Source organism: Globicephala melas, chromosome 16, assembly GCF_963455315.2.
Source record: "Globicephala melas chromosome 16, mGloMel1.2, whole genome shotgun sequence".
NCBI lineage: Eukaryota > Metazoa > Chordata > Mammalia > Artiodactyla > Delphinidae > Globicephala > Globicephala melas.
In genome coordinates this window covers 37637829-37665557 of record NC_083329.1, presented here as the reverse complement: position 1 = coordinate 37665557, position 27729 = coordinate 37637829, and the positions used below count along the sequence as shown (strand labels likewise).

General features: G+C 39.7%; 3 protein-coding genes across 4 annotated transcripts in view; 2 read left to right on the top strand and 1 right to left on the bottom strand.

Annotated features, from left to right (window-relative positions):
• Positions 1–1207: 1207 nt before the first annotated feature.
• On the bottom strand, positions 1208–13554 carry KLLN (killin, p53 regulated DNA replication inhibitor). Its single transcript, XM_030865585.2, is given in 5 exon segments — positions 1208–1435; positions 12438–13189; positions 13192–13273; positions 13276–13381; positions 13487–13554. Coding segments are annotated over 4 exon segments (768 nt in total). The 3' UTR covers positions 1208–1435; positions 12438–12677.
• Positions 13555–14293: 739 nt separating this feature from the next.
• LOC138842360 (PTEN upstream open reading frame MP31-like) lies at positions 14294–14685 on the top strand. Its single transcript, XM_070043827.1, is given in 2 exon segments — positions 14294–14483; positions 14485–14685. Coding segments are annotated over 2 exon segments (96 nt in total). The 5' UTR covers positions 14294–14441; the 3' UTR covers positions 14539–14685.
• Positions 14686–14743: 58 nt separating this feature from the next.
• The window catches only part of PTEN (phosphatase and tensin homolog), a 94960-nt gene continuing 81974 nt past the window's right edge, over positions 14744–27729 (top strand). The window contains exon 1 of one of the 2 annotated variants that reach the window (XM_070043826.1): positions 14744–15425. In XM_070043826.1, coding sequence (XP_069899927.1) covers positions 15347–15425 — 79 coding nt within the window. In that variant the 5' untranslated portion in view covers positions 14744–15346. The remainder of the gene's footprint in view (positions 15426–27729) is intronic. The other variant, XM_070043825.1, reaches the window with a different exon arrangement.

Genomic DNA, 27729 nt, shown 5'->3' with positions numbered 1-27729 from the left:
AGACTGGGTGGCTTATAAAGAACAGAAATTTATTTCTCAGTTTTGGAGGCTGAATGTCCAAGGTCAGTGCGCCTACATGACCAGGTCTGTGTCTAGCAAGGGCCTGCTTCCCGATTCATAAATGTTGTCTTCTAGATGTAACCTCACCTGGCATGGCAGAAGGAGAAGGGAGCTCTGTCAGACCGTTTTTATAAGGGCACTAATCCCATTCGTGAGGGCTCTGCTTTTATGGGCTAATCACCTCACAAAGGCCCTACCTCTTAATACCTTCATCTTGGGTTTGGGTTTCAATGTAAAAATTTGGAGAGGACACACTCAGACCATAGCAGAGGGGAAAGGCTAAGTCTATATAAAGGATCAGCAACTTTCTCCCAGCCCTCTCTTGCAATTGCCCTTTGTGTGTATATTTGTATGTGAATATTAGAGGAAGAGTAAAAAGGAAAAAAAACCAGACAGTCTGGGGAATGGTAGTAGTGAGCCACTGGGAATTTTTAACCCTGTGCATATGTTATATGAATAAACTTCTTTGTATTGCTTTTTCCTCTCAGATCACTTTTATCTTGTCTCAACCAAGTATATTTAATTATTTTGAGATTTAGGTTTTGGGAAAAAATTCAGAGCTAATAGGCATAAATATTCATGGAAGAAAGGGAAGCAGGGATGCAGGCCTCTACCATCCTCACAGTAGAGATAAGCTGACCTTTCTCTACTACAGATTGGCCTGATAAAATCCAGAACTAAACTTTCTCTCTGCACTGACCTGCTCAGACTGCAAATAGATTCGTTAACTGATTTTATAAAAATTTTTAAATTTTTTTAACATCTTTATTGGAGTATAATTACTTACAATGGTGTGTTAGTTTCTGCTGTATAACAAAGTGAATCAGCCATACATATACATATATCCCCATATCTCCTCCCTCTTGCATCTCCCTCCCACCCTCACTATCCCACCCCTCTTAGGTGGACACAAAGCACTGAGCCGATCTCTCCCTGTGCTATGCGGCTGCTTCCTACTAGGTATCTGTTTGACATTTGGTAGTATATATAAGTCCATGCCACTCTCTCACTTCGTCCCAGCTTACCCTTCCCCCTCCCTGTGTCCTCAAGTCCATTCTCTACGTCTGCGGCTTTATTCCTGTCCTGCCCCTAGGTTCTTCAGAACCTTTTTTTTTTTTTTTTTAGATTCCATATATATGTGTTAGCATACGGTATTTTGAGCCCTGCAGGAGATGCTCCCTCTAACCATGCCTGGCACCATTTTCATTGACTCCAACTCTTCAGCAGGTGGCAGTGTTTCCCTCTATTCCCGGAAGCTTTTGGCATTTCCTTCCTTTCAAAAGAGCATAGTCCCTTTTCTTTTTCTCAATCCACGTATAACAGTTGCCTCCTTTCCATCGTTGTTTGGAAGATATTCTCCCAGTGATCTTAGGAACTGAGGAGGAGAAGCAGAATTGTAACACGCAGCAATTCATGTTTGATCATTAAGGCCCTAATTCTCATGGTTCAATTTCAGGACACTTTAGGACAGAGAGTAAGCATCAGTCACCATCTTTCCCTATTCCAAACCCTATTTACTGTTTCTGGTTAGGTAGTCTTCTTGTTGCCTTCATTCTCCCCTGTACAAGCTTGAAAATACCATTAACAGCCTTCTCCAGTGAAATTTCTAATTGACTTAAGTCTCTAAAAGCGAGGTTTTCTTCCCCTCTTTATTCACTGATGGGAATTTATTCAAGAAATTTCCCAAACTCCAATCCAGGATCCCTCATTGAGTAGCTATGTAATCTGGGCATATAAACTCCTTGGGCTTCAGTTTCTTCCTTTGTAAAATGGGATTGGTGAACTAAGGGACCTTTGAGATTTCTTGGATCATAAAGTAATCTGCCACTGCTTTGAATGGTGGTATTGCTGTGGTACCAGATGATTATTTCTGGAGTGTATTTTCTTTGAGCAGCAAAAGTCATTAGATGGTACAAAGAGTGAAGAGTAGATCTAGTAGAGATGGTTGATCTAGGGAGAGAGGGTACTCAGGGTAAGATATAACCTGTCTACTATACAGTATCTCTACTAGACAGCACTTATAGCAGTTATTCTCATGTATTTCTGTTGTGCAGCAGACATCAAACAGACCTTTAGTCTTAAATGCTGGAAATTCCTTAGTGAGCTCATTTATTTAAAAATGAAATTACAGTTGAGCTCTTTCCTTGGTTGATTTGATATTCTTTTGATAATAGGTATTTGTTTATTTTTAGTCCTAATTCTATTTGATGAAATAACTTTTTTCATAATAATAAATGATCATTGTAAAGAACCTTCAAATCATATAAAAAGCAATAAATGAAAAGAGAAATTCCTCTCCCTCTGAGGCCCTCCCTCCCCATCCTAACCTCAGAGATAACCAGTGTTATCTTCTCTCTGGTTTATTCTTCCATACATTTTCCATGTAATTATGTAAACATATATATGTATACATGTATTATCACTTTTATTTTACTGAATTTTAATGAACACTTTTGTGAAATATATTAATCCTAGAGTAGAATTATGCATGTGAAATAGATGAGTGAGGAAATGAAAAGATTACATGATTAAGGAACAAAATAGGTAACAAACTGAAAACATTCAGTTGCTAATCAAATTGTCAGCTGATAGTGGTGTTTCTTAAATGATAGAGTCTAGGCAGAATTGACCATGGGAAACTGTCTGATTTGAAGAGTTGGCTCAGCGGTTAAGAATCCTCCTGCCAATGCAGGGGACATGGGTTCGAGCCCTGGTCCGAGAAGGTCCCACATGCCGCAGAGCAACTAAGCCCATGCGCCACAACTACTGAGCCTGTGCTCTAGAGCCCACGAGCCACAACTACTGAGCCTGCGTGCCACAACTACTGAAGCCCATGTGCCTAGAGCCCGTGCTCCGCAACAAGAGAAGCCACTGCAATGAGAAGCCCACGCACCACAACAAAGAGTAGCCCCCACTTGCTGCAACTAGAGAAAGCCCACGGCCAGCAACAAAGACCCAAAGCAGCCAAAATTAAATAAATAAATAAATATATATATATATTTTTTTTTTTTTAAATAAAGAAGAGAGCTAGGGTCACAGTGGTAGATGACCATCAACAATTCCTCCATCTCTCTACAAGCTTACCACCAAGAGGCAAAGTCTTTTTCCCCAGTCTTGAATCTTGATGGGTCTGGTACTTGCTTTGGTCAATGGAATGAGGCAAAAATGATGCTACTACAGTTCTGGGCCTAGATTCTGGGCCTAGCAACTTTAGTTTTTGCTCTCTTGGAAAATAATGACCACGTGAAGAAGTCTGACTACCTTGTTGAAGAGAATGGCCTTGTGGAGGCAGTGTGCCTCTTTTTTAGAGGACAAGAGAGTAAGGAGGGAGTTAGGTCCAGCCAGCTCCTAGCTATCCCAGCCACTCCAGCTAAGGCATTAGACATGTAATTGAATCCATCTTGGATCCTCCATCCCAAATCAAGCTATGCCAAACAACATTACACGAAGGAGAGACAAGCTGTCACCATCATCCTGTCTATATTGCAGAATGGTGAGCAAAAAAATGGTTGTTACTATTTTGAGCTGCTACATTTATTTAAAATGCTCATTTATTTAAAAATGAAATTAGAGGTAGTGTGTTATGCACAACAGATAATAGAAATTGATGTTTGAAAGTTGGACCCTGGCATAACAAAAATCTAAAACATGTGGCATTGATTTTGGGACCCAGCATTGGGTGGAGGTTGGAAAGGTGATGAGGGAACTCTAACTCCTAAAATTTATTTTTTTAATTTAGTTTTTAAAAATTTATTTTGAAGCAATTTAAACTTACAGAAAAGTTGCAAAATGGTACAGACAGAGTTCATATATATTCTTCGCTCAGCTGCCCTAATATAAATAGATTACATAGCCATAGAATAATTATCAAAATCAGGAAATTAACATAAGGTACAGACCTTATATGAACTTTACCAGTTTTTCCAGTGATGTTCTTTTTCTGTTCCAGGATCCAGTCCAGGATCCCACATTGGCATTTAGTTGATATGTCTCCTTAGTCTGGGCAGGGACTATTTTTTCTTTCTTTTTTAAAAATTGAGGGGTAATTGACATATAACATTATATTACTTTCAGGTGTACAACATAATGATTCGATATACACTGAGAAATAATCACCACAATAAGTCTAGTTAACAGCTGTCACCATAAATAGTTATAAAATTTTTTTTCTTTTTTTCTCCTGATGATGACTTTTAAGATGTATTCTTTTAGCAACTTTCAAATATGCAATACAGTATTATTAAATACAGTCACCATGCTGTACATTACATCCCCAGGATTTATTTATTTTATAGCTGAAACTTTTAACCTCTTCATCCATTTTACCCACCCCAAACTCTCCCCTTCCCTCCAGCAACCACCAATCTGTTAATCTGTTCTCTGTATCTATGAGCTTGTTTTTTAAAATAATTATTAGTTTGTTTTGTTTTTTAGATTCCACATGTAAGTGAGATCATACAGTATTTGTCTTTCTCTGTCTGACTTATTAATATTTCACTTAGCATAATGCCCTCAGGGTCCATTCCTGTTGCTGCCAATGGCAAAATTTCATTTTTTATGGCTGAATTGTATTCCATTGTGTGTGTGTGTGTGTGTGTGTGTGTGTGTGTGTGTGTGTGTGTGTACATGTATTACATCTTCTTTATCCATTCATCCATCAATGAACATTTAGGTTGTTTCATATGTTGGCTATTGGAAGTAATGCTGCAACGAACATAGGGGTGCACATATCCTTTCAAATGACTATTTTTGCTTTCTTCAGATAAATACTCAGAAGTGGAGTTGCTGAATCATGTTGTTCTATTTTTAATTTTGGGGCGGACCTCCACATTGTTTTACAAAGTGGCTTTACCAATTAACATTCCCACCAACAGTGCTCAAGTGTTCCCTTTTCTCCACACCCTCACAAACACTTGTTATTTCTTCTTTTTTATAATAGCCATTCAAATAGCCAACAGATTTGAGGTGATATCCAATTGTGGCTTTGATTTGCATTTCCCTGATGATTAATGATGCTTAGCGTCTTTTCATGTGCCTATTGGCCATCTGTATGTCTTCTTTGGAAAAACATTTATTCAGATCTTCTGCCCATTTTTTTAATTGGATTTTTTTTGTTTGTTTTGCTATTGAGTTGTATGAATTCTTTATATATTTTGGATATTAACCTTGTATCAGATATATGATTTGCAAATATTTTCTCCCATTTAGTAAGTTGCCATTTCATTTTGTTGATTTCCTTTGAAGAGCAAAAGCTTTTTAGTTTGATATAGTCCTGCTGTTCATTTTTGCTTTTGTTGCCTTTGCTTTTGGAGTCAGATGTAAAAAATCATTGCCAAGATCAATGTCAAGGAGATTGCCACGGATGTTTTCTTCTAGGACTTTTATTGTTTCAGGTCTTACTACATACAAGTCTTTAATCCATTTCAAGTTAATTTTTGTGTATGGTGTTAGATAGTAGTCTAGTTTCATTTTTTTGCATGTGGCTGTCCAGTTATCCCAACAACATTTGTTGAAGAGATTGTCCTTTCCCCATTGTATGTTTTTGCCTCTTTTGTAGTAAATTACTTGACCACATATGCATGGATGTATTTCTGGGCTGTCTATTCTGTCACATTGGTCTATGTGTCTGTTTTTATGCTAGTACCATACTGTTTTGATTACTATAGCTTTGTAAGATAGCTTGAAATCAGGGAGTGTGATGCCTGTAGCTTTGTTCTTCTTTCTCAAGATTGCTTTGGCTATTCGGGGTCTTTTGTGGTTCCATACAAATTTTAGGTTTGTATGTTCTATTTCTGCGAAAAATGCCTTTGGAATTTTGATAGAAATTGCACTGAATATGTAGATTGCTTTGGATAGTATGGTCATTTTAACAATATTAATTCTTCTAATTCAAGAGTACAGATTATCTTTCCATTTGTTTGTGTCTTCTTTGATTTCTTTCATCAGTGTTTTATAGTTTTCAGTGTACAGGTTTTTCACCTCCTTGGTTACATTTATTCCTAAGTATTTTATTATTTTTGATGCAGTTGTAAGTGGAATTGTTTTCTTAATCTCTCTTTCTGATAGTTCATTGTTAGTGTAAGAAATGCAACTGATTTTTGTATATTGATTTTTTAAAAAAAATTTAAATACATTTATTTATTTATTTATTTTGGCTGCATTGGGTCTTCGTTGCTGTGTGTGGGCTTTCTGTAGTTGTGGCAAGCAGGGGCTACTCTTCGTTGCAGTCTGCGGGCTTCTCACTGTGGTGGCTTCTCTTGTTGCAGAGCACGGGTTTTAGGTGTGTGGGCTTCAGTAGTGTGGTACACAGGTTCAGTAGCTGTGGCACACGGGCTTAGTTGCTCATGGCATGTGGGATCTTCCTGGACGAACCTGTGTACCCTGCACTGGCAGGCAGATTCTTAACCACTGCGCCACCAGGGAGGTCCCTGTATATTGATTTTATATCTTGCAACTTTACTGAATGTGTTTATTAGTTCTACCAGGTTTTTGGTGGAGTCTTTAGGGTTTTCTATATATAATCTCATGTCATTTGCAAATGACAGTTTTACTTGTTCCTTTTTGATTTGGGTGCCTTTTATTTCCTTTGCTTGCATAAATGCTTTGGCTAGAACTTCCAATACTATGTTGAATAAAAGTGGTGAAAGTGAGCATCCTTGTCTTGTTCCTGATCTTAGAAGAAAAACTTTCAGCGTTTTGCTGTTGAGTATGTTAACTGTGGGATTGTCATATATGGTCTTTATTATATTGATGTATGTTCTCATTATACCCACTTTGTTGAGATTTTTTTAATCATAAATGGATGTTGAATTTTGTCAAATGCTTTTATTGTATTTATTGAGATGATCATATGATTTTTATCCTTCATTTTGTTAATGTGGTATATATCATGTTGATTTATTTGTAGATGTTGAACCATCCTTGCATCCCTGGAAAAAATCCCACTTGATCATGGTGTATGATCCTTTTATGTATTGTTGAATTTGGTTTGCTAATATTTTGTTGAGGGATCTCAATGGAAGCTATAAGAGCAGTGAGGAAATTGCTTCTGGAGGCTGGCTAAGTGGTGTTATGTAGTGGCAAAATGTTTGGAAACATTTGCACTTGTGTGCAGTAAAACATAGAAAATGTACCTAATGAACTTGTAGACCTGGCAAAGATTTTCAATGTGAATGTTCAAAGTGTCAGTTGGCTTCTTTTAGTGATGTGTCATGTATCACAAGAGAGAAATGTGTTAAAAAAAAAAAAAAGAACTATTCAGTTTTTAAGCAGAATGTAGAAATATACAGGACCTAGGAGAGTCTTTATAGTCAGCAAAAGGTCTCAAATTAAGAAATGGCCTCAGGGACTGCCTATAAAATGTGACCTCAAGGAAAAGATTTAATCAAAACTCTGTTGAGACCTCTAAAAAACTTAAGACATTGCTTCATAGACCCTCTCATCTAGACTAAAAGGGCTTCTAAGAATCTTAAGGGTGGTCCAACAGCAGTCACCTAGATAAAGGCCCAATGTAGACAGAGGTTTGTTTTTGAAAGAATTCTGGATGTTGCTTTGTGGTCAAGGAGTGAACTCCAATTAGAGTCATAGAAAACCCACACACTTTTAAAAAGAATTTTATTGATAAAAGCACCAGGAGCTTGGACCAAAGAAGGAGGAGACAGTTCAAAATGAAAAAAAGCCTCTGGGCCCCCAACTTTCTATGGGCAAGAAGCAGGCTGAGAGAGCTATTCAACTGTAAAGGGCAGGCAGTTTCTTATGAAAAAGGAAGATTGACTCAGAGGTCAGCTAGACCCCAGAGCAGGGAGCCAAGAACAGTGGATTAGGAAACTACTCCCAGGGAGAAGAACCAGGCCCTAATGGAGAACCAAATCCTTAGAGTCAGGATGACAGCGCTTGGCTGGCTTTCAGAATTGCTACAGACTAATGACTGCTATGTGCCTTCCATTTCCCCCTGCCAACCTTTGAAAAGAAGTATCTATTCCATTTATTCTATCCCTGTTTCAGCATTGTATGTTGTGTATTGTAACTTGTCTTTTTAGTTCATGGATCTCCAGATGAAGAGGAACAGCATCTGAAATGCCTCATTCACATCTGGGCCTAGTGTGTATGACTAGATCCTAGACCTTACAGCCAATGCTATACAGAATGGTAATTTGCGGGGGAGGAAGTAAGTGTCTTTTGCATGTCTGTGTGTGGGTCTGTATGTGTGAACAGTTGTGGCCAGAGGGTGGATTATGGTAGAGTGCTTCCAAATCTGACTGCCAATAATTCCTCTTATCCCAGCCACTCCTTCCATTAAGAAGTGAGACTCCTCTCCCCTTGGATCTGGGCTGGCCTTGTGACTTGCTTTGGCCAAGAGAATAGAATGAAAGTGATATCCTGGGACTTCTGAACCATGCCTTGGAGAGGGCTTGAAGCCTCTGCTTTCTTCCTCTTGGGATTCAGTCACTGTGCAAAGATGCTTGGGCTGGACCACTGAATGATGAACGGTCACACGAAGAGAGGGAGGCCCCCAGGCATTTCAGGTGCTCCAGCTGAGGTGCCAGACATGTGGGGAATGTCACAGACATTCCAGCCCTAGCCAAAGTCATAGCTGAACGTAACCACATGTCTGACCCAGCTGACATCATGGGGGAGCTGAAGAACTGTCCAGCTGTAACCTTCCCAAATTGCAAAATTGTGAGAAAATAAATGGTGGTTGTTCTTTTAAGCCACCAAGTTTACAGTGGTTTGTTATGCAGCAATAGATAATTGAAACAGTTATCAAATACTAGGGTATTTTCTACAGCTTTAACTTTACTCCTAGACTGTGAAGAGGTTGCAACAGTGTCAGACAAAGAAGCCAAGTTTTCAAGGAGACTAAATTCCGTAAAGGCTGGACCCTCTATGCTATAGTCATTGCTCTGTCCACAGAGCTTAGCATTATTAGTACTGGCACATAAGACTCCCACATATTTGTTGATTGAATCATTAAATGACTAAATGGAGTTAAGACCCTATACCATCAACACAGACAAAAAAGCTACCTTAAATAGAGTTTTTTTTTAATTTTTTAATTTTTATTTATTTGGCTGTGTCAGGTCTTAGTTGCGGCATGTGGGATCTTCATTGTGGCATGTGGGATCTTTCGTTGTGGTGTGGGCTCTTTGTTGTGGCACACAGGCTTCTCTCTAGTTGTGGCGGGTGGGCTCCAGAGTGCACAGGCTCAGTAGTTGTGGTGTGTGGGCTTAGTTGCTCCCTGGCATGTAGGATTTTAGTTCTCCAGCCAGGGATCGAACCCGCGTCCCCTGCATTGGCAGGCGGATTCTCAACCACTAGACCACCAGGGAAGTCCCTTAGATAGAGTTTTAACCATGCATTTTCTCTTTCAAAAAGGTTTTTTGTTGCTTTTTGTTACCAGAAAAAGTGATACCTCAGAAGCCAGAAGGATGTTCTGAAGGGAAAGATTTGTAGGAGTGAGGCAATAGTTACCCTTGACTCCTTCTCAGTGTCCCTCCTATACCTGGACCAATGAGGGCTACTCTGTGAAGCACCTGGTAAATGCCCCAATATCTGCTGGTAACATAAAAATTATTATCTTTTTCTATTATCGGAAGAGCTAAAAGGCAAGAAATGTGTTCCTAGGGCTAGAGTTAGTATTAAGGGGACCAGAGTGGAATATCCAATAGCCAGTGTTAGATCGGAAACTAAAACAATCTAAGCTGTCTTGTCATGTTAGGTCTTTCTTTTCTATCACTCTCTAGTCCAAGTCACAATTTCTAAATGCCACTTGGACATAGTGAGTGCCTAGTCTGCTCTGTGGTTCTCCCATCCCAGCCCTTATTTCTCTTTGTGTGATATTTCATACAGCACACCTCTCTACTGAGATGTGAAAGGAGACACAAGTGCCATCTGAAATAGCTCCAGGAGATTAGGGCATGAAGAACTTGTAGGCAACAATGGAAAATTCTCTTTTAGGATGTGGTTGCTTGTATGATCCATACTGGTACCTTCTGGAGAAATGTTGTAAGCAAAAGGTCTTTATTTAAAACAACAGGAATATTTGTAATTAGGATAACTGAAATACGGGAAAAGTCTTCAGGCCGTTGGAAGAATGGGATGGTTTAAGTTAAAATATATAATTATTATATACTTTTTACTCTGTGTTATTTAGAAAACAGTGGTTAAGCAGATAAAAATAGAGAAGATTACTTAAAAATTGAAGCCATTGCTTTAGATCTCTATTTGAAAGGTCAGTGTGTGGGAGATGAGAAAGGCACTATAGCAATCAGTGTTCAACAAAAGACATTTTAGCAGCAGGACCTACAAAGAGCACATCAACTATTTATATCATCCCCATTGAGTTGCTGGTCATTTCACTTATCAAAGAAAATAAGAAAGGAATTTTCTTTAGATATTCTCTGGATGCAGTAGCAATACAGTTTTGGAATCAGCTGTTAGAAACTATAATTAAAGCTGGTTTTTCCTGTTCACTAATTATTCTGTATGGTTAGTCTCCCTGAAGCTTTATATAATTCTCCCTTTGTTACCAGCTTCTGTTTCTCCCCAGGGCAGTCTGAATCCAGACAGGTAAATAACTGAAGTGTTTAGAAACCAATGTATTGTAATATCTGTACAGCCAAGCAGATATTTGCAACTGAACTTGAAAAAAACATTTTAAAAAACTTTATGTACATTAGATAGTGTCAGCTATTTAAAGGTTTCAGCTCTACCACCTGCATATGGAGACTTCTTGGGTAGGAGGACAAAGTGAAGAAAAACAAAAATTAAAAAAGGATTTCCTTCAGGAACCCACTTAACACTGGGAAGGGGAGGAAATTTTTTACTCAGCAACTTCTAATAACCACCTGGTATTGCTGTCAGGCTGGTCAAATATCTGCCAACATTGGTGGTCCTTTCACTCACCATGGAGATAAGTAGAGGGACCTGATGTTTAGAGTAGCAGCAAAACTCATTTTCCAGTTTCTTCTTTCAGCAGATGGAAGTGCTTGTGGGCCAGTCTCATATTCCAGCATGTTAGTACTGGTGATGCACACCCTCTCTGCTCCAGAATAACTCTGCCACAGGAATTGAAAAGGATTCTCTCTCCTCAGGCCTAACACCAAAACACCAACAGGGCAGGAATGAATCCACTTTCCTCCTAGGAAGTGGATTTCAGAACGTCTCAGATACTGTGAGACTAATCTTCACATGGAATGGGGGGAGAGGGGTGGGCAAAGTAGGGCAGTGCTAATAACAGGAACTCTGGGGACAAGATCAGCAACTGGAAAAACAAACGTGGGACATTTTACCCCTCCCTAATCACTTGCCTTCATTTAACTTTATCTTCATTTTCCCTTTCCTCACCAAGCAGTAGTTGATAATCAATTGAGCGTAGCTCTCAGGTTCTTGCCATGCAATCTAGTGGAACACCTAGAAATCAGGGACTTATCCTTGGTTATTTATAAAATAAAGAAATCTCTAGGGCTTCCCTGGTGGCGCAGTGGCTGAGAATCCGCCTGCCAGTGCAGGGGACATGGGTTCAAGCCCTGGTCTGGGAAGATCTCACATGCCACGGAGCAACTAAGCCTGTGTGCCACAACTCCTGAGCCTGCGCTCTGGAGCCTGCGAGCCACAACTACTGAAGCCCGTGCCACAATGAGAAGCCCGTGCACTGCAACGAAGAGTAGCCCCTGCTCGCAGCAACTAGAGAAAGCCCATGACCCAACACAGCCAAAAATAAATACATTTATTTAAAAAAAAAAAATCTCTAGCTTATCTAGGCTGTGTGGTCAGGACTTTCATCTTTGGAAACCAAAGGGAGGCCTTTCTCCTACTCTTTCTAGGTTGCTCTCCATTTCTTTTTCCACTTGTGGCCCCTCCTTCCCCCAAGCTGACCAGGACCATGCACAAAACCAGGCTCCAATAAATATCAAGACTGAAGATTCAGCAGGTGGCTAACTCCTGCAGGGCTATCTTAAAAGGATGTTGCATACAAATTCAAAGTTTTATGAAGCCTCAGAGATCTCTAAGAACAGTGTAAATATCCCTGGTTTAATTAGTAAGTAGTCCTGGAGTTAGGTAATGGTCTGTGGCTTCTACGGTACCTCTCTTGAGGTTTCTAGTCTTCAGGGGCTGCCTACAACTATGATGTGTTCTTTCTCATACACTGAATAAATCCTCTTTTAGACCTTCCTAGGCATCAATTCACAATAACTGCAACACACATGCAAATTGATCCCATTCTCTCAGATCTAAGAAACGACCAGCGCCTCAGTCTAGGTATCAACTTAAATACTTTTGGACTCAAATTCTCCTTGAGTTCTACTTCCCAGGGGAAAGAAAGAATTCCTACATACTGATGCCCACTCTCTACAAGCAGACGGTGGACCACTCACTTTGCAGCCGATCGATGCCAGGGTAAATGTGCTCTAATTTTCAGCATTTCCGAACCAGATCTTTCGCGGTTTAGGTCAAACAATCCGAGCTCTAAGCAGACTTCACAAGTTTGTTCTGGGCTGAAGGCCATGGACTAGGTTCTCCGACCAGATAAGTCACTAGGCTGAGTCTACAGTAGGTGGGGCGCGCTCACCAGCTCAGTAGTGACTGAAAGTTTGTCGCAACATCGTTGAATTCAATCACCGGGCTGCTGCAGTAGATACCCTTTGCCCCGCGAGTACAGCACCAGAAAGGTTCGCCCTAGGGGGCAGGGCACTAGCAAGGAAGATGCGCCAGACCCCCGGGGCCCAGCCCCTTCTCCCACGGTTTGGAAGGCGCAGTGGTAGCGGATCCAGAGCTCGGAGTTTCAGGTCTCCGTCCTCTAGCTTGCTCTGTGGGTAGCAGGAAAAGGGTGCGACCAGCTTGGGAACTCTTGCTCCGAGATCCGCAAGAATCAGCGGCGGCAGCCAAGGTGAGAGGAGGCGGGGGCACGTGCTTGGATGTGGGTGCTTGTGTAACCAGCTCCTCAGGCGCCAGCACCGACAGCGCTCCGGCGGGAGGATCGTCTGAGCCTATTCTTCCGCCGAAACCGGGTAGGCTCTGGGGTCCAGCTACCCGTACATGGCGGGAGCACCCTGGGCAAAGGAAGCGAAGCACTTGCCTCTAGAGCTATCAAATGGGAGTGGGAATTTGGAAAGTTCCCCAACTAGAACACACGTGACCTCCTCCTGAAAGTAGTTCCGACTGTGGCCCGTGTATCCCTCCACCTCCTTTTGAACCCTCCTAGGTCTCCTCGGCTCCGCCCACTCGCTGGGGCTGCAGTTTCCTACCGTCCCGTAATTCATACTCCCGCCCTGCAACCCCGGTCTCTAGCGTGCACTGACCCGCTAGGGGAGCGCGGAACCTGGCCCCGGGGCGATCCACCCAGCCGGGTTTTCACTGCGGCCCAAAAGGGGCGGGGCGAGGAGCCGCTAAGGGTCGAGCTTGAGTTCGGAGCGGTGAACCCAACTGGAACCCCGAGGGGAGAGATGCTCGGCTCTCCGGGGGAAATGCAGGGGGCTGCAGCGTGCATCCCATCCTCGGGGATCCGCTTTCAGTTCACCTGGACAGTTGCCCTTTGGGATCTAGAAATTCAGGGGCGATGTGCTCACACTCAGCGCGCTCCGCTGGGAGCTTTCATTTTTAGGGCAAATGAACCGAGTGCCGGGGAAGCGGGAGGTGGGGCGGTGAAAGGGAGCCGGATGAGGTGATACACACTGGAGACACAATAGGGGGTTATTCTTTGTACCAAGACTGACACCTTGAGGACACGGGTGGGGATGGGGGGAGAGGTGGGATTTCTCAGCAAGGGCTGCTGCAGTCACATCCCTGCGAACGATCGTGATCCGACATCCGTGCATAAGGAGAAGGAGGCTGCAGGCCGTGCCGGGGAAATCTGGAGGTGGAGGCAGGGGGAGGGGTGTCCTCGCTGCAGGGATCGTCCCTGCGTTTTCCTGTACCCTGACCATAGCAGTCACCTGGTCTTTTCCACCTGTGCACAGGTAACCTCAGACTCAAGTCAGTGACACTGCTCAACGAACCGGCCACAGCCTTCACCTTCGCTCTCCCTCTCCCCCTCGCAACAGCCTACTCTGCCTGTGGCTGGGTTTTTCGGCCGTGGCTCAGCTCGTTCCCCCCACCCTGGGCTGCTGCAGAAGCACCCGCAGCAAGTGCAGCTACAGGCGGGCGCCTCGAAACAAGCCCGAGCGAGCTCCAGGCAGTCATACTGGGCATGCTCAGTGCGCCTGCCCGTTGGGGACTCGGCGCTCGCACCCGGAGCTGCTGCTTCTGCCCCCTCCCTACAGCCCCGGCTCTGCCTTTCCCTCCCCCGGCGCGGTCCGTCCGCCTCCCGCCTCCCCTCGGGCTCCGAGGCGCCTGGGCTCCCGGCGCGGCGGCGCAGGGGGCGGGCAGGCCGGCGGGCGGTGATGTGGCGGGACTCTTTGTGCACTGCGGCAGGATACACGTTCGGGCGCTGGGACGCGGCTGCGCTCAGTTCTCTCCTCTCGGAAGCTGCAGCCATGATGGAAGTTTGAGAGTTGAGCCGCTGTGAGGCGAGGCCGGGCTCAGGCGAAGGAGATGAGAGACGGCGGCGGCCGCGGCCCAGAGCCCCTCTCAGCGCCTGTGAGCAGCCGCGGGGGCAGCGCCCTCGGGGAGCCGGCCGGCCGGCGGCGGCGGCAGCGGCGGCGTTTCTCGCCTCCTCTTCGTCTTCTTTTCTAACCGTGCAGCCTCTTCCTCGGCTTCTCCTGAAAGGGAAGGTGGAAGCTGTGGACTCGGGCGGGAGCCGGCTGAGGCGCGGCGGCTGCACCTCCCGCTCCTGGAGCGGGGGGGAGAAGCGGCGGCGGCGGCGGCGGCGGCGGCTGCAGCTCCGGGGAGGGTGTCGGAGTCGCCTGTCACCATTTCCAGGGCTGGGAACGCCGGAGAGTTGGTCTCTCCCCTTCTACTGCCTCCAACACGGCGGCGGCGGCGGCGGCACATCCAGGGACCCGGGCCGGTTTTAAACCTCCCCTCCGCCGCCGCCGCACCCCTCCTGGCCCGGGCTCCGGAGGCCGCCGGAGGAGGCAGCCGTTGCGAGGATTATTCTTCTCCCCATTCCGCTGCCGCCGCTGCCAGACCTCTGGCTGCTGAGGAGAAGCAGGCCCAGTCGCTGCAACCATCCAGCAGCCGCCGCAGCAGCCATTACCCGGCTGCTGTCCAGAACCAAGCGGCAGCAGAGCGAGGGGCATCAGCCACCGCCAAGTCCAGAGCCATTTCCATCCTGCAGAAGAAGCCCCGCCACCAGCAGCTTCTGCCATCTCTCTCCTCCTTTTTCTTCAGCCACAGGCTCCCAGACATGACAGCCATCATCAAAGAGATCGTTAGCAGAAACAAAAGGAGATATCAAGAGGATGGATTCGACTTAGACTTGACCTGTATCCATTTCTGTGGCTGCCGCTCCTCTTTGCCTTTCTGTCACTCTCTCTTATAACGTGGGAGTAGACGGATGCGAAAAATGTCCATAGTTTGGGTGACTATGACATTTAACCCTGGTCGGATTTCTAGATCATGTATATTATGTGCCTCTTTTGAATGCATTCAACCTAGGGTGTGTTCGGCTATTCGGAACTCTTGCCTGGTTGCAAGTGTCAAGGCACTGATGGGTTTCTTAGTCTGTCTGTGGGGACTCTCCCTAAGGGCTATTGTCCGTTAATAAAGAATACAGTACACTGCTAGTGGATTAGTGAGCTCGGTAATCCGGTCTGCTAAATGAACAGAAAAGTAGATGCTTTGAGGTTGAGCATATTTCGATTAAATCTTGGCTTTAGGCCCTAGATCAAGGGTATAGATCAGATTAAAATGAAAATTAGTGTTGCGCGTACGCATATTGCATCAGAATCTTGCAGTGATTGCTTTTAGTTTCCTGAGTTGCATTGATAGATTCTTTTAAAATGTGAGTTGTGAACCGAACTGATTTGCATAACTTTAGAGAGAGAATCATTTTAGCATATATGGTGCTCATTTGAAGGCAAAAGTAGGTTTGTATGTTGAAACTAAGTTAATTACAACTTTGAATCGCATTTAGAAGTTTTGTAGCTTGAAATCAATAGTACCGTGATACATCTCAAAGGCGCTCTTACTAGATCTTTGTTAAATTTGCTTTTTTTGTCTCGTGTTGGGCTGATGTGGGATAGGGCATGAAATTTGCAGTTCAGTAGCACTGTATATTCAGTGCTCTTGTGACCCATAATAGAATGGAGATTGAGTGGTTTTTGATCCCAGATGATAATGTTGTGTAGGTTCAAGGGTATTGTGTGTAGCAAATGGTGATTGCAGAGATTAAACTTCAGTTTCACTTGAAATTTAAGTATTATTGTGATATCAGAATTGACACTCACCTTATTTAGGTTTCAGGTCCTGTGACACCTTTGGGTATCCATTAACTTTACTCTGGCTTGTGTAGAATATCAGTATAAGTATAATTTACCAGCTAATAACCAGAAATGCTGGCAAGAGTGGATCACTCCAGCTTCGGATTGTAGATGTGTTCGCTTTTTTCATATGGTGTATTAAATTTACTGAGTCAGCTTGTTGGATAAGACAGAAACCCAAGAGTTTCAGTGGTATATAATTGGTTGTCTAAAAGTTAGGCCTTTATATTTAAAAAGATAGTGGTTATCGAAAGGCATGAGTCTTTGCAGTTTCAGGTATAATAAACCGGTTTTGATCAAGGATGGCGATAGAGCCCTCCTTTTTTGCAGAATGGAAAGTATCGTAGGAATTGAGACTCACTGGTAGGCCAGTGTAAGGCATGAAGAACAGGATTAAGTTATTGGTCTGAGGAGACTGAAGCATTTTATTAAGGCCTCTATTAAGATAAAAAATTTGGTGCTGTGAATTGTAGCAGTGGACAATACTTACTTAAAACTACATAATTGCATAAGTGTTAATAGCCTTAATAAAAATGGTTTCTTAGCAAGTATCAGTAAACATTTTACCTAAAGGTAGAGTGACACTAAAGTGTCTATACGTCCAGGTAAAAACCGTGGGGAAGATTTTTTTGAAGAAAATGTTACATATCTGAAGAGGTTTTATTCCTTTGGATTATGTATCCATACATAAATGTGCACAGCTAATTTTGCCCCAGTTTTTGATATGAAATGAAGATAAAAGTTACTGAAGAAGTAGCTTTACAACACACACAACGTAAGTTTTCTGTTAGGTTAAAAAATGATACTTTAAAAGAATATTTGGAAAGTTTGGAGTTGCATTAATTGAAAAACTTTACTAAAGCTGAACTTGACCCGCTTGCCCAGAAGATAATTAATTATGAAAAAACTCTTCTGATTTGTAACCTATTTCAAAAATAGTCTACTATTGGTGTGACTTGACAGTCATCTAGATGTATAGAAATAAATTAATTAAATGTTTAAATTTTTAAAATAAACCCCCATTCAAAAAATTTTCTAGAATGCTGTTTGTTGGGCAGATTGCTTTTAGTATTCAGAATATGTCTATGCTATTTTTCCTTTACACATTTGATTTAAAATTATCAGAGTTATAAGACTAACATTCTACCGGGTGCTTATATATGAGGAGTGAGGTGATTAGCCATTTCTCCTTTGATTTCAGAGTGTGTGTGCCTCTATGTATGAAATTTATGTGACTTACAACTTTCTCTAAAACTGTCCTTTTAGTTATGGTATGCATAGAAAGCATTATCGTATATTGCATCAAATGACTAATAACACTTAATTTCTAGAGTTGTGGTTTTATTGAGCCAAATGTTGATGTGAAAAAAAAATCACTTAGGGAAGTCAGTAAAGGGTTTACTTTTTTGGTAGTTGCACTTCCAATAATTTTGAAATACCAAAGCACTTTAGTTTGCTTGGTTTCACTTTAGTGTTTTGTATTTACTGTGGTGGGGGGAAAATTAAAATGGTCATTGAAGGCTTTGTCTCTAGCAGGTTGTAGTATCTCTCTAGCAGGTTGTATGTAGTATCTATTTCAACAGCTAACCTGTTCAAAGTTAAATTCTTTTATGAAAGTAGTGATTGGAGTATTTTTATAAAGATCAATAATGAAGTGATTTCCTCAGAGGAAAATTGAGGACCATACTTTACTTAATTTTTTTTGCAGAATTGAATTATTCTAAAAATAGTTTGTTGGTGGGGTTTTATCCTTAATGTTAGTCTGGAAAGTAGTATTAAACATGAGACTATAAAAAATTCATTGTCTTTAGATTTCATGGAAACTTTAGGCTTCTGTTGTATTTTAATGGATAAGTTTGATAAGTTTGCATCTTCATAGGGAATACTTTTTAATTCGTAGAGAGTACAGGGGCTATTGAAGTTAGCTGTATTATCTTTTAAGATTAGTGATTACTGAAATGACTGTATTGTGAGGTTTTTTTTGAAAAAAGATTCTACTCACAATTTTAATTTACATTGTTTTGTATCTGTTAAGTTGTATTTCTTTCCTGTGCAACATAATTGGGCCACCTAATTGCTATACAGTAATTTATAAACTTCATTTTCATAAAGCGTATTAAAGAATAAAGCGCATCTGAGAGGAATTTACAGTTTATATAACTCTTAATATAAGTAAAAAGGAATTTTATTGCTGTTCATTGTAAAAGTTTGCACAGTAGTACAGTCATCAGTGCAGATTTAACATTGCTTATGATACACTAAATAAATACTAAGTAAATATAAAATATGGTGAGGTATAATCACCTTAACTTTAAATAGTTTTAGAAAGATAGTAAAGAAAGGTGCATATGTGTGTATTACCTTTCAGAATTTTATTTTAACAACATTCAAGGTAGCTGGTGATACTTTAATGCTTGTGTGGAACCGTATAGTATCTGCTTTTTCCCATTAACCACACACAAAAAAATATAAACCTCTTAATGTTATAAAATTTCTTACTTTTTGGAAGTCTTTAGTACTGATTTTCAAATGTCCTCATTTTGAGATTTGCCCCATTTGCTATTTGTTCATTTGATGATAGCTTAATACTTTTTAATAATTTCTAAGCAACTTAAGAAGTAGTCACTTCAGTGACTTTTTAATGTAGGAGTATTTATTATGGGAAGATCACTTCACAAAGTTTCTACATTAAATCACTCTCAGTAAACATTCTATTTTTAAATTTTTGCCTTTGCATTTTTAGTAAGACAGCAGTGTAGGGAATGTTTTTATATTAGTATTGTATGTGAAATTTGAGTTTGTGAAAAGAAATTAAAAAGTTTGTGTGCATATGACAGTTTTTCACTTACTTGAAATGTTAGGCCTTGGCTGTACTATAAGAATTTAGCTTCCAGAAAAATACGTTATTAATGATGGTGTAAGAAATTTATTTGGTGTGTTTTTTTTTCCTGTAGCCACCATTATTTCTGAAGTTTTATTTCTATTTCACAGAACCGTCACTCTTTATTTTCTCCTGTCTCTTTTTTTGTTAGATAAACTTAAGTAAAATCAGTATTCTTTTGTGGTATGAATTCATTAAGAAAAGGTGTTAGGATTTGTTCTAAGGATAGTGACTTAGGACATTTGTATCAGCTTGTGAGATTGGGGTCACAAATGGTTTCAGTAAATATTCAGTTTTATGATACTAAATATTCTGTTTTACAGTTGCTTTCTATGTGGTAGCTTTGAGGTTAACACAGTTGCTATCAGAAACACCAGTAATGTTAGACCGAACAACCCTAAGTTGTCAAGGATTTGCTGAGCAAACTGATGTCCTTAATTCCTTTATTTAGGCCATATTAGTGCCACATGCATTCTTTGCTAGGTGGTCAAAAGTGTTTTGGTCTGTGATTCTCTAAGTATTGAATATGTATATGCATTTACTAATGTAAAGTACTTTCATTTGTCAGGAAAGGTGAAATTAGTATATTGGATTTGACTATTCACATATCCCCAAATTTTTGGAATTTTTTCATGGGTTACAGAAAAGCTATTGGCAGTTTGGTTCTTTTAAAATAATTTGCACTGGAATTAAAAAAGGCTGTTAGAAAAATATTAGTATAAGAAGAATAAACATAATTTAGGGGTAAATTAATTTTATATGGAAAGTCTTAATTTAGTTCAGTATAGTTAAGGCAAATTCACTTCATTTGCAACAGTTTGCATTAAGAGATGAGTGGACATCTTCAGGGTATTAGGTATACACTTGTTGGTAGTGTTGAGAATATTGAGAGATTTGGATACTGTGGTGCACCTTCCAGCAAAAGAATATTCTTAACCTGTATATAGTGTGGAAAAAAAGACTGTTTATGTATTATATTTTAAGTGATTATACACTTAATTCTTACCAGTAGTCATCACTTCAGGTATGGACAGTGAATCTAACTTATAAGTGTTTGAATACTCTGTGTATATATGTAAATAAAGACAGAGTGAGGAAACTATAGTAATATTTCTAAAAACTGAACTTTTTTCTCTTTAGAGATCATTTGTGGATGTGGTTTTATAATTTTTAAATAAGGTTAAATCTATTTTAAATTACATTAAAATATTGAGTATTAGTTTTATCTACACACTGTTTGTACATTGTTTCATTTTAGATTTTAGGGTGGCAGTGTAGGCTCTGGAACCAACACTGCCTGTGTTGGAATCCTGACTGCCGCTTAGTAGCTGGATGACTGTGTAGGTTACTTTTCTCAATCTGTTATATCTGTAAAATGAGGATGATGGTACCAACCCACATAAAGTTTATTTTGAAGAATAAATGAGATAATGTAAATAATTCACTTAGCACCTACCACATTGTAAATACTTAAATGGTAACAGCTTGTCTTAAAAATCATAATTTCAGATTACCCGTGTATGAGAAATTATTTGTCTTTTCATTTATGGGAGGAGCAGTGATTTTAACTGAATTTTTCCTCAGTTTTGGGTATGTTAGCATGTTAATTGGTTCAGGCTATGACTATTTTTTAAAATAGGGGTATTCTTTTAGGAGTTGTGAGTGTAACATGTCTGTGATTTTGCTGTTTCATTGCAAATAATTTGAAGCTCTGCTCCCTCATACTATGGAGCAAAGAAGAGATAATCATTGCTAATCGAAGAGTATTTGCTTTAAAATACTAAGGTATGATGTAAACTTCCTCTGTTATGGCTTAATGAAGTAGAAGTTTTAAAATAAAAATTTGCTATAATATTAAATTTTCTTTAGTGTTAAAGATAGGTCAGCTAAAATATCATATAGTTTTATTCACAGAGTAATCTCCATCTCAAAACTTTTAATATATGATACAACAGTTATATAAACTGTCTTATCAATAAAGGTATCTTAGCATTTCTTTCTAAGTTCAGATTTTTGGAGGAGTCATGCAACTTTGAATGCCAAGTTAACATTTATTACAGTAACATTTACACTTAATATAATTTGGCAGTGCATTAATATAGGAATTTTATTTAGGTTAAACCTTTGTATTATTGTTTCCCATTTTTGCTTTTGATCAAGATTCTCATTGTAGGCCCTAGAAATGGGAAGAAGAGCTAAAGGATTTCTTTCTTCATTTATTCTTACCAGGTATGGGAAAGGATGGGATAAGCTTGAGACCTGCCTATTAAAGGCCATTACTTGTACATAGGGATCAATCTGTTTTTTCCTTTCCCTGTGCTGGTCTCCAAGCTGTGTGTCGCAGTACCCTCAGTAGTGAAGCACTTGATTTCCAGTGAGTTTTTTTTTACATATTTGTTTTGCATTGCAGAATGAATTGTGCTGTCTAACTTTATATGCAGTTATCTGATTATATGACTTTTACGTGTTTTGTTATGTGTTGGATAAACTAGCTGTATTTTTGGTCCAAGTCTAGGTTGTAGAATTGAACTGTTCATTTTGACAACTTTTAGGAACATTTAGTTATCTAAAATTCCCTCTCTTTCTCTCTAATGCTTCATGCTCCTGTATTTTGTTTTATATTACTACCTAAAACTTAGTTGATTTAGTGTTATTAAAGCACTTCTGAATAGTTTTCAATTTTATTTATTTTGATCTTTGTAGGTTCTCAGGCTAAATATAATAAGGTTCTATTTTCTTCAGTAGTAATTGCAGGGATTGCACTCTGCTAATTTTATATGTTTAATATTTTTGATCTTTTAAGGAGGCTGTAATTATTTAAGGTATTATGAAATGGGTTGTGATCTGATTCTTTAAATCATATGTATTCCTAAAGTGATTTATAAATATAATAGCATACTTGTTCAGAGTTGCAAACAACTCCTTGTTTTAAAATGTGTGCAATTGTTTTTTCCATTTAAAATTCTTTTGCTCTCATGAATTTAGTGAGACTCTTCTTTTTGAGTGTTCTAGTTACTCGGAACTTACTGGAGATTAAATAAATAGAATTTAAATCTTTTCTCTACTTTTAAAATGAAGTTTGGGTACCTGTTTGGATATGAAACAGTGTTATTACTTTTTTTGGGGGTGGGGGATGGACAGTGCTGGATATTCTGTTTGCCCATCAAGATCCATTTTCCGCCTTTCTCCACCCTTCTTTGAGGCCTGGTAGACTGACATCCTTAGATGGCTCATTCAGGCTCCCTTATCCTCTGGCTTCCATTTGGATTCAGTCCCCAGGAAGCTCTAGCAGAATATTGGAGGGAAGAGGGCGAGTTGGCAGGGGTTGCTGTTGGGCACTAAGACTATAGCTCCTTTATGATGGCTCCTCTTCTATGGCTCTTTATTCCGATAATGGCTGCCTTCCATTGTCCCTTTAGGCCTAGGGGTGAAAATGGTTTACAAGGCTTACCACCATTGCTAAATTCTGTGATGCTTCAGTATTCCTTATTGGTTACCTTGCCTTTAAGCGGTCCTTGCATTAAACTCTCTTCAAATCAAAAAAAAAAAAAAGAAAAATGAACTTTGGGGAATGTTACCAAGCTTGATATTTAGGTGTAATGTATTTATCAATTACTTTACTCTGAGTCCATCAGAGTGAAAGTGGAATGCCTGGACTTTTTTTTCTTTCATAATGTGAAAAAAGTACTTTGCCAGGCTTAACTTAGCCTTGTAAAATTTATTTAACATTTTAACTTACTCGTTTATGAAGTATGAAAGATGAAAAAGGGAGGACTTAAGTCAGAAGTGTTTTTTTCAATTAATAGAATTAGCTAGTATATACCCTAACAGTGTCTTATATTTGTTCAGTATTTTTTCATTAACAAAGCCTTTTCTTAATCATTAGCTCATTTGATTTTGCAAAGAAAAAAGGAGCAACCTGAGATGGTACAGGGCTTCCCTGGTGGTGCAGTGGTTGAGAGTCCGCCTGCTGATGCAGGGCACAAAGGTTCGTGGCCCGGTCCGGGAAGATCCCACATGCCGCGGAGCGGCTAGGCCCGTGAGCCATGGCCACTGAGCCTGCGCGTCAGGAGCCTGTGCTCCGCAACGGGAGAGGCCACAACAGTGAGAGGCCCGCATACCGCAAAAAAAAAAAAAAAAGATGGTACAAGCATTACTTTCCTCATTTTTTGTAGTATAGGAATCGTAGCTCCAAAAAAAAAAAAAAAAAAGAAATCAGTAACTTGTTAAAGGCTACCTGAAGATTGGGTCCAAAGAAGGATGCAGGGTTTTTAGGTACCTCGTGCAGTATTTTTCCCATTATGTTACATCGGTGGTTCTCAGACTTTAGATGGCATTCGAATAACTTGTAGGGCTTAAGTCATAGATTACTAGCCCCACCTCCAGAGTTTCTGACTCATTAGGTCTGGGTTGGGGCCTGAGAATTTGTTGGTTTTTTTAAATTAATTAATTAATTTCTGGCTGCATTGGGTCTTCGTTGCTGTGCGTGGGTTTTCTCTAGTTGCGGCGAGCGGAGGCTACTCTTTCGTTGCGGGGCGCAGGCTTCTCATTGCGGTGGCTTCTCTTTGCGGAGCACGGGCTCTAGGTGCACGGGCTTCCGTAGTTGTGGCACGCAGCCTCAGTAGTTGTGGCTCGTGGGCTCTAGAGTGCAGCTCAGTAGTTGTGGCGCACAGGCTTAGTTGCTCTGCGGCATGTGGGATCTTCCTGGACCAGGGCTCGAACCCGTGTCCCCTGCATTGGCAGGCAGGCTCTTAACCACTGTGCCACCAGGGAAGCCCCAGAATTTGTATTTCTAACAAGTTCCCAGGTGGCGCTGATGATGGTAGTCTGGGAATCACAGTTTGTGAATCACTGTGTTATATTATCTCCTGTCAAGCAAATCCTTAATGTGTTATCTCTTTTAGTTTAATAGAGTTTACACATACATTATATCATTTGATTTGTAAACCCTAAGTAGCTCAGCATGGCAAATGTTACCCTGATTTTTGTGGACGAGGCAGTGAGTTTAGAAAAGCAGCATAGTGGAATGGAAGGAGCATAGATTTGGGAGTCAGCTAGACCTAAAGTGTAGCTTAAATCCTTGCTCCGCTACTTATCAGTTATGTAATAAAAGATAAACTCCTTAACCTTAGTGAACCTTAGTTTTCACATCTCTAACATGGTAAAAACCCTTAACTTGTAGGGTGCTTTTTAGGTGTGTTAGAAGAATATATTTTCAGAATATTGTTTGCCAACTGGGAGTGATCTCCTTCCACCTTGTCTGGGTATTTGGCAAAGTCTGGAGACATTTTTGGTGGTCACAGCCCCGGGGGTGGGGGGGTGGTCAAAGCACGGAAGCTGTTGGCATTTGTCTCAGAGTAGAGGCCGGGAATGCTGCTAAACATCCTACAGTGCACAGAACAGCCTCATCCACAACAAATAATTGCCTAGCCCAAACTGCCAACGCTGCCGAGGTTGAGAAACTCTGGTTTAGAGGTGTAAGTGTCTGGTATATAATAAGTATAATATTTGATAAGTCAGTACCTTTGTCCTTAGGTTGTGGTATTTAAGGTGAAATTGCTAATAAATGATAGAGCTAGGCTTTTAATATGTATTTTTTCTGACTGCTGCTAGGCCAGTATTCTTTATAATAACTTTTTCCACAAAACATATCCCTGGTAACAAAAAAGGGTTTATTTGGAGAAGGCTCATGTGTGACTGACTGATTGTGAAGGTGTTGCTTTGAACTTCTGTCAGAAAAGGCTGCAGATGTTTTCAATAAACGTGTGAGTATATTGCAGTACATGAGGTATTCAGAAGGGTGTTACATAGAACTCTAACGGGATGGATATGCTTTATTAAAGCATTTTTCTTTTCATTTTTATATTGCCATTAGTTTTAAAAGTAATTCTTAGCTTGCTTCTTTTAGTTATGTAATTAAGAGGTACTTTGCTCACAGGATACTTGTTCTGTGCTGTTTAATTCATTCTTTAATCTTCTGCTTTTTTTTTTTCTAAAGCTGTTTTTGTTACAGTCAGATGTGGTGAAGTTAAATCTGCTTATGTAAAATGGCAAATTTCTGACAAGTTATAAGAATTTCTCATATCTTTCCAGATGAAGTAGGGCCAACTCTAAGGTTCTCTGATGCATGTGTTACATTCTTTTCTAGACCCTAAATTTGCTATGTCAGCCTGTTGAATTAAAGTGCTGTATTTATCTACATTAAAAACTTGCGTTAGTGTGTGAAAGTTTTAGAAAAAAATTGGGATGGAGTTTTAGACTAGTCCAGAGATGAGAAGATGCCAAGGGGGTAGCTTAGTGGATTCTGAATTTTGTGTTGTTTTTAGGGCAGACAAACATAATTACGAAAGTGTTCTAGGAATTGATTGTTTGCTATGATTTTTTTCTGTTCACTTGATATTACAATTTACTTTGCCTCTCAACTTTGCACAGGCAGATTAAAATGTCAAGGCCTATTTTAAAAATCCTTATGAAATTTAAGTTTTGACTGTATGATTCTTTGTGAAATTACAGGAGATAGAGATACTAATATTTTAAAACCAGGACTGCTAATCATGTGATAGCTTCACATTTATTAAGAAAAACAAGTAGCATTTATTATTGTAATTTAATTGAATAAATATGGTATTTATTTCAGTATATGAATAAAACATTCCATTTGCTTTACTGTACTTAAGAATATTTTTTTTATAAAAACTAAAAATTTTAAAAAATTACTCATTGTCCTACTTCTCTGAAACTTCATATTTCCATGTTAGCTTCTAGTTTTTGTTCATATGCATTTATTTTAAAATATAATTCATCATAGTGAACTTAGAGGTGTGTGTGTGTTTTAACAATTTCCAAAGCACCTCATAATTACCTTAATTATTTTAAATGGCGAAGTCATCAGAAATATTTGTTTCTCTGTAGTTATACATTAAACATCTATCCAATATTTGGCCAATTTTTTTTCCTGCCCTTTTCAGATTTTCTTTAGTGTGGATTTAAGCTGACCTAAATATTAGAAAAGGTTTTCATGATTTTGATTCACAAAATCATAGTCTCTTACACAAAAAAATAGCTGAAGTTTGAAGTCTAGAAGCTTTTTTTTTTCCTTATTTACTTACAGGATAGTTATCGCATATTTAAAATTAAAAGCATATTTTAATTATGTAAAAGTGAGGCAAAATAAAATGTATGTAAACACTTTTGATCTGTCAAATTTTCTTTTGCTATTTTCTATTCCTATTACTAATAGCAATAGTAATCCTATTGTGTTGAAATTAAAGTAGATATAGAAGTAATTTGAATAAACTGTCACATCACTTTATACTAAAGTTGTTATAACCCTGTTGCTGTCCTCTCTTTAATCAGAAAGGGTATGACTTATGATGTTACTGTTCCGAAGAGCATATTTTGAATGATACAGTTTATATTTGCTTAGTTGCCTTGGTGATAGTAATTGGTAATAGTGATTGATGCAGGTTTGATGTGCATTTGCATTTATAATCAATATTAATTTTTGTGGTAAAAAATTGCATTTGTTTGTATCAAATTTTAATTTTAAGTATCAGTTACTAAAACATGGAAATAATTTTAACCTTATTAGCCAAATGATAATTCTCAATGAATTTATTCATGTAGTTAGAAAAAAAATATTGTGGAAGAAACAAACTTTTCTCTTTTTTAAACACAGTTACTTGTTAGAGTAACATTTTTCCAAATGAGATAAAATTGTTTCAATTCTTTTTTTTTTTTTTTTTGTGGTACGCGGGCGGAGCACAGGCTCCGGACGCGCAGGCTCAGCGGCCATGGCTCCCGGGACCAGCCGCTCCGCGGCATGTGGGATCTTCCCGGACCGGGGCACGAACCCTGTCCCCTGCATCGGCAGGCGGACTCTCAACCACTACGCCACCAGGGAAGCCCTGTTTCAATTCTTAAACATAAGGAAATTTTAATCTAGGTGTGGGGTACCTTCTTGGGTGTTGATGAAAACATAATGAAGGCAAAAATGTTTTGTTTGTAAGTAAATATATGTATTTTTTTAAAACTCAAGAAGCAATCTAATATATGAATAGTTTTCATGGACTAGTGGTAGGAAATCTAAATAAATAACTTAGTATACGGAAAGTATACAATTTTTCATATCTAGGTTCTGTCTAGTGTGAGCAAGTTTATATCTAATACTGTAAAATACACTGAGGTACTGGTTATTAAGGCTAGTTGGATTCTTCTTGATAATGAAAAGGTCACACAGATTGTGATTTTTGTATAGTGTCCAAAAAGTAAGGTTTGCCATCTGTTACACAAATATAGGAAAAAGTTAAGATAATCTAGTGATATAAGTGGTTTTGACACTTCTCTTTTTGGAATCATCTATTAATTACAATTTTTAAAAACTAATAGCAAATTTTAAGCTTTTGCAAAAATAAAACTTAATGGTTA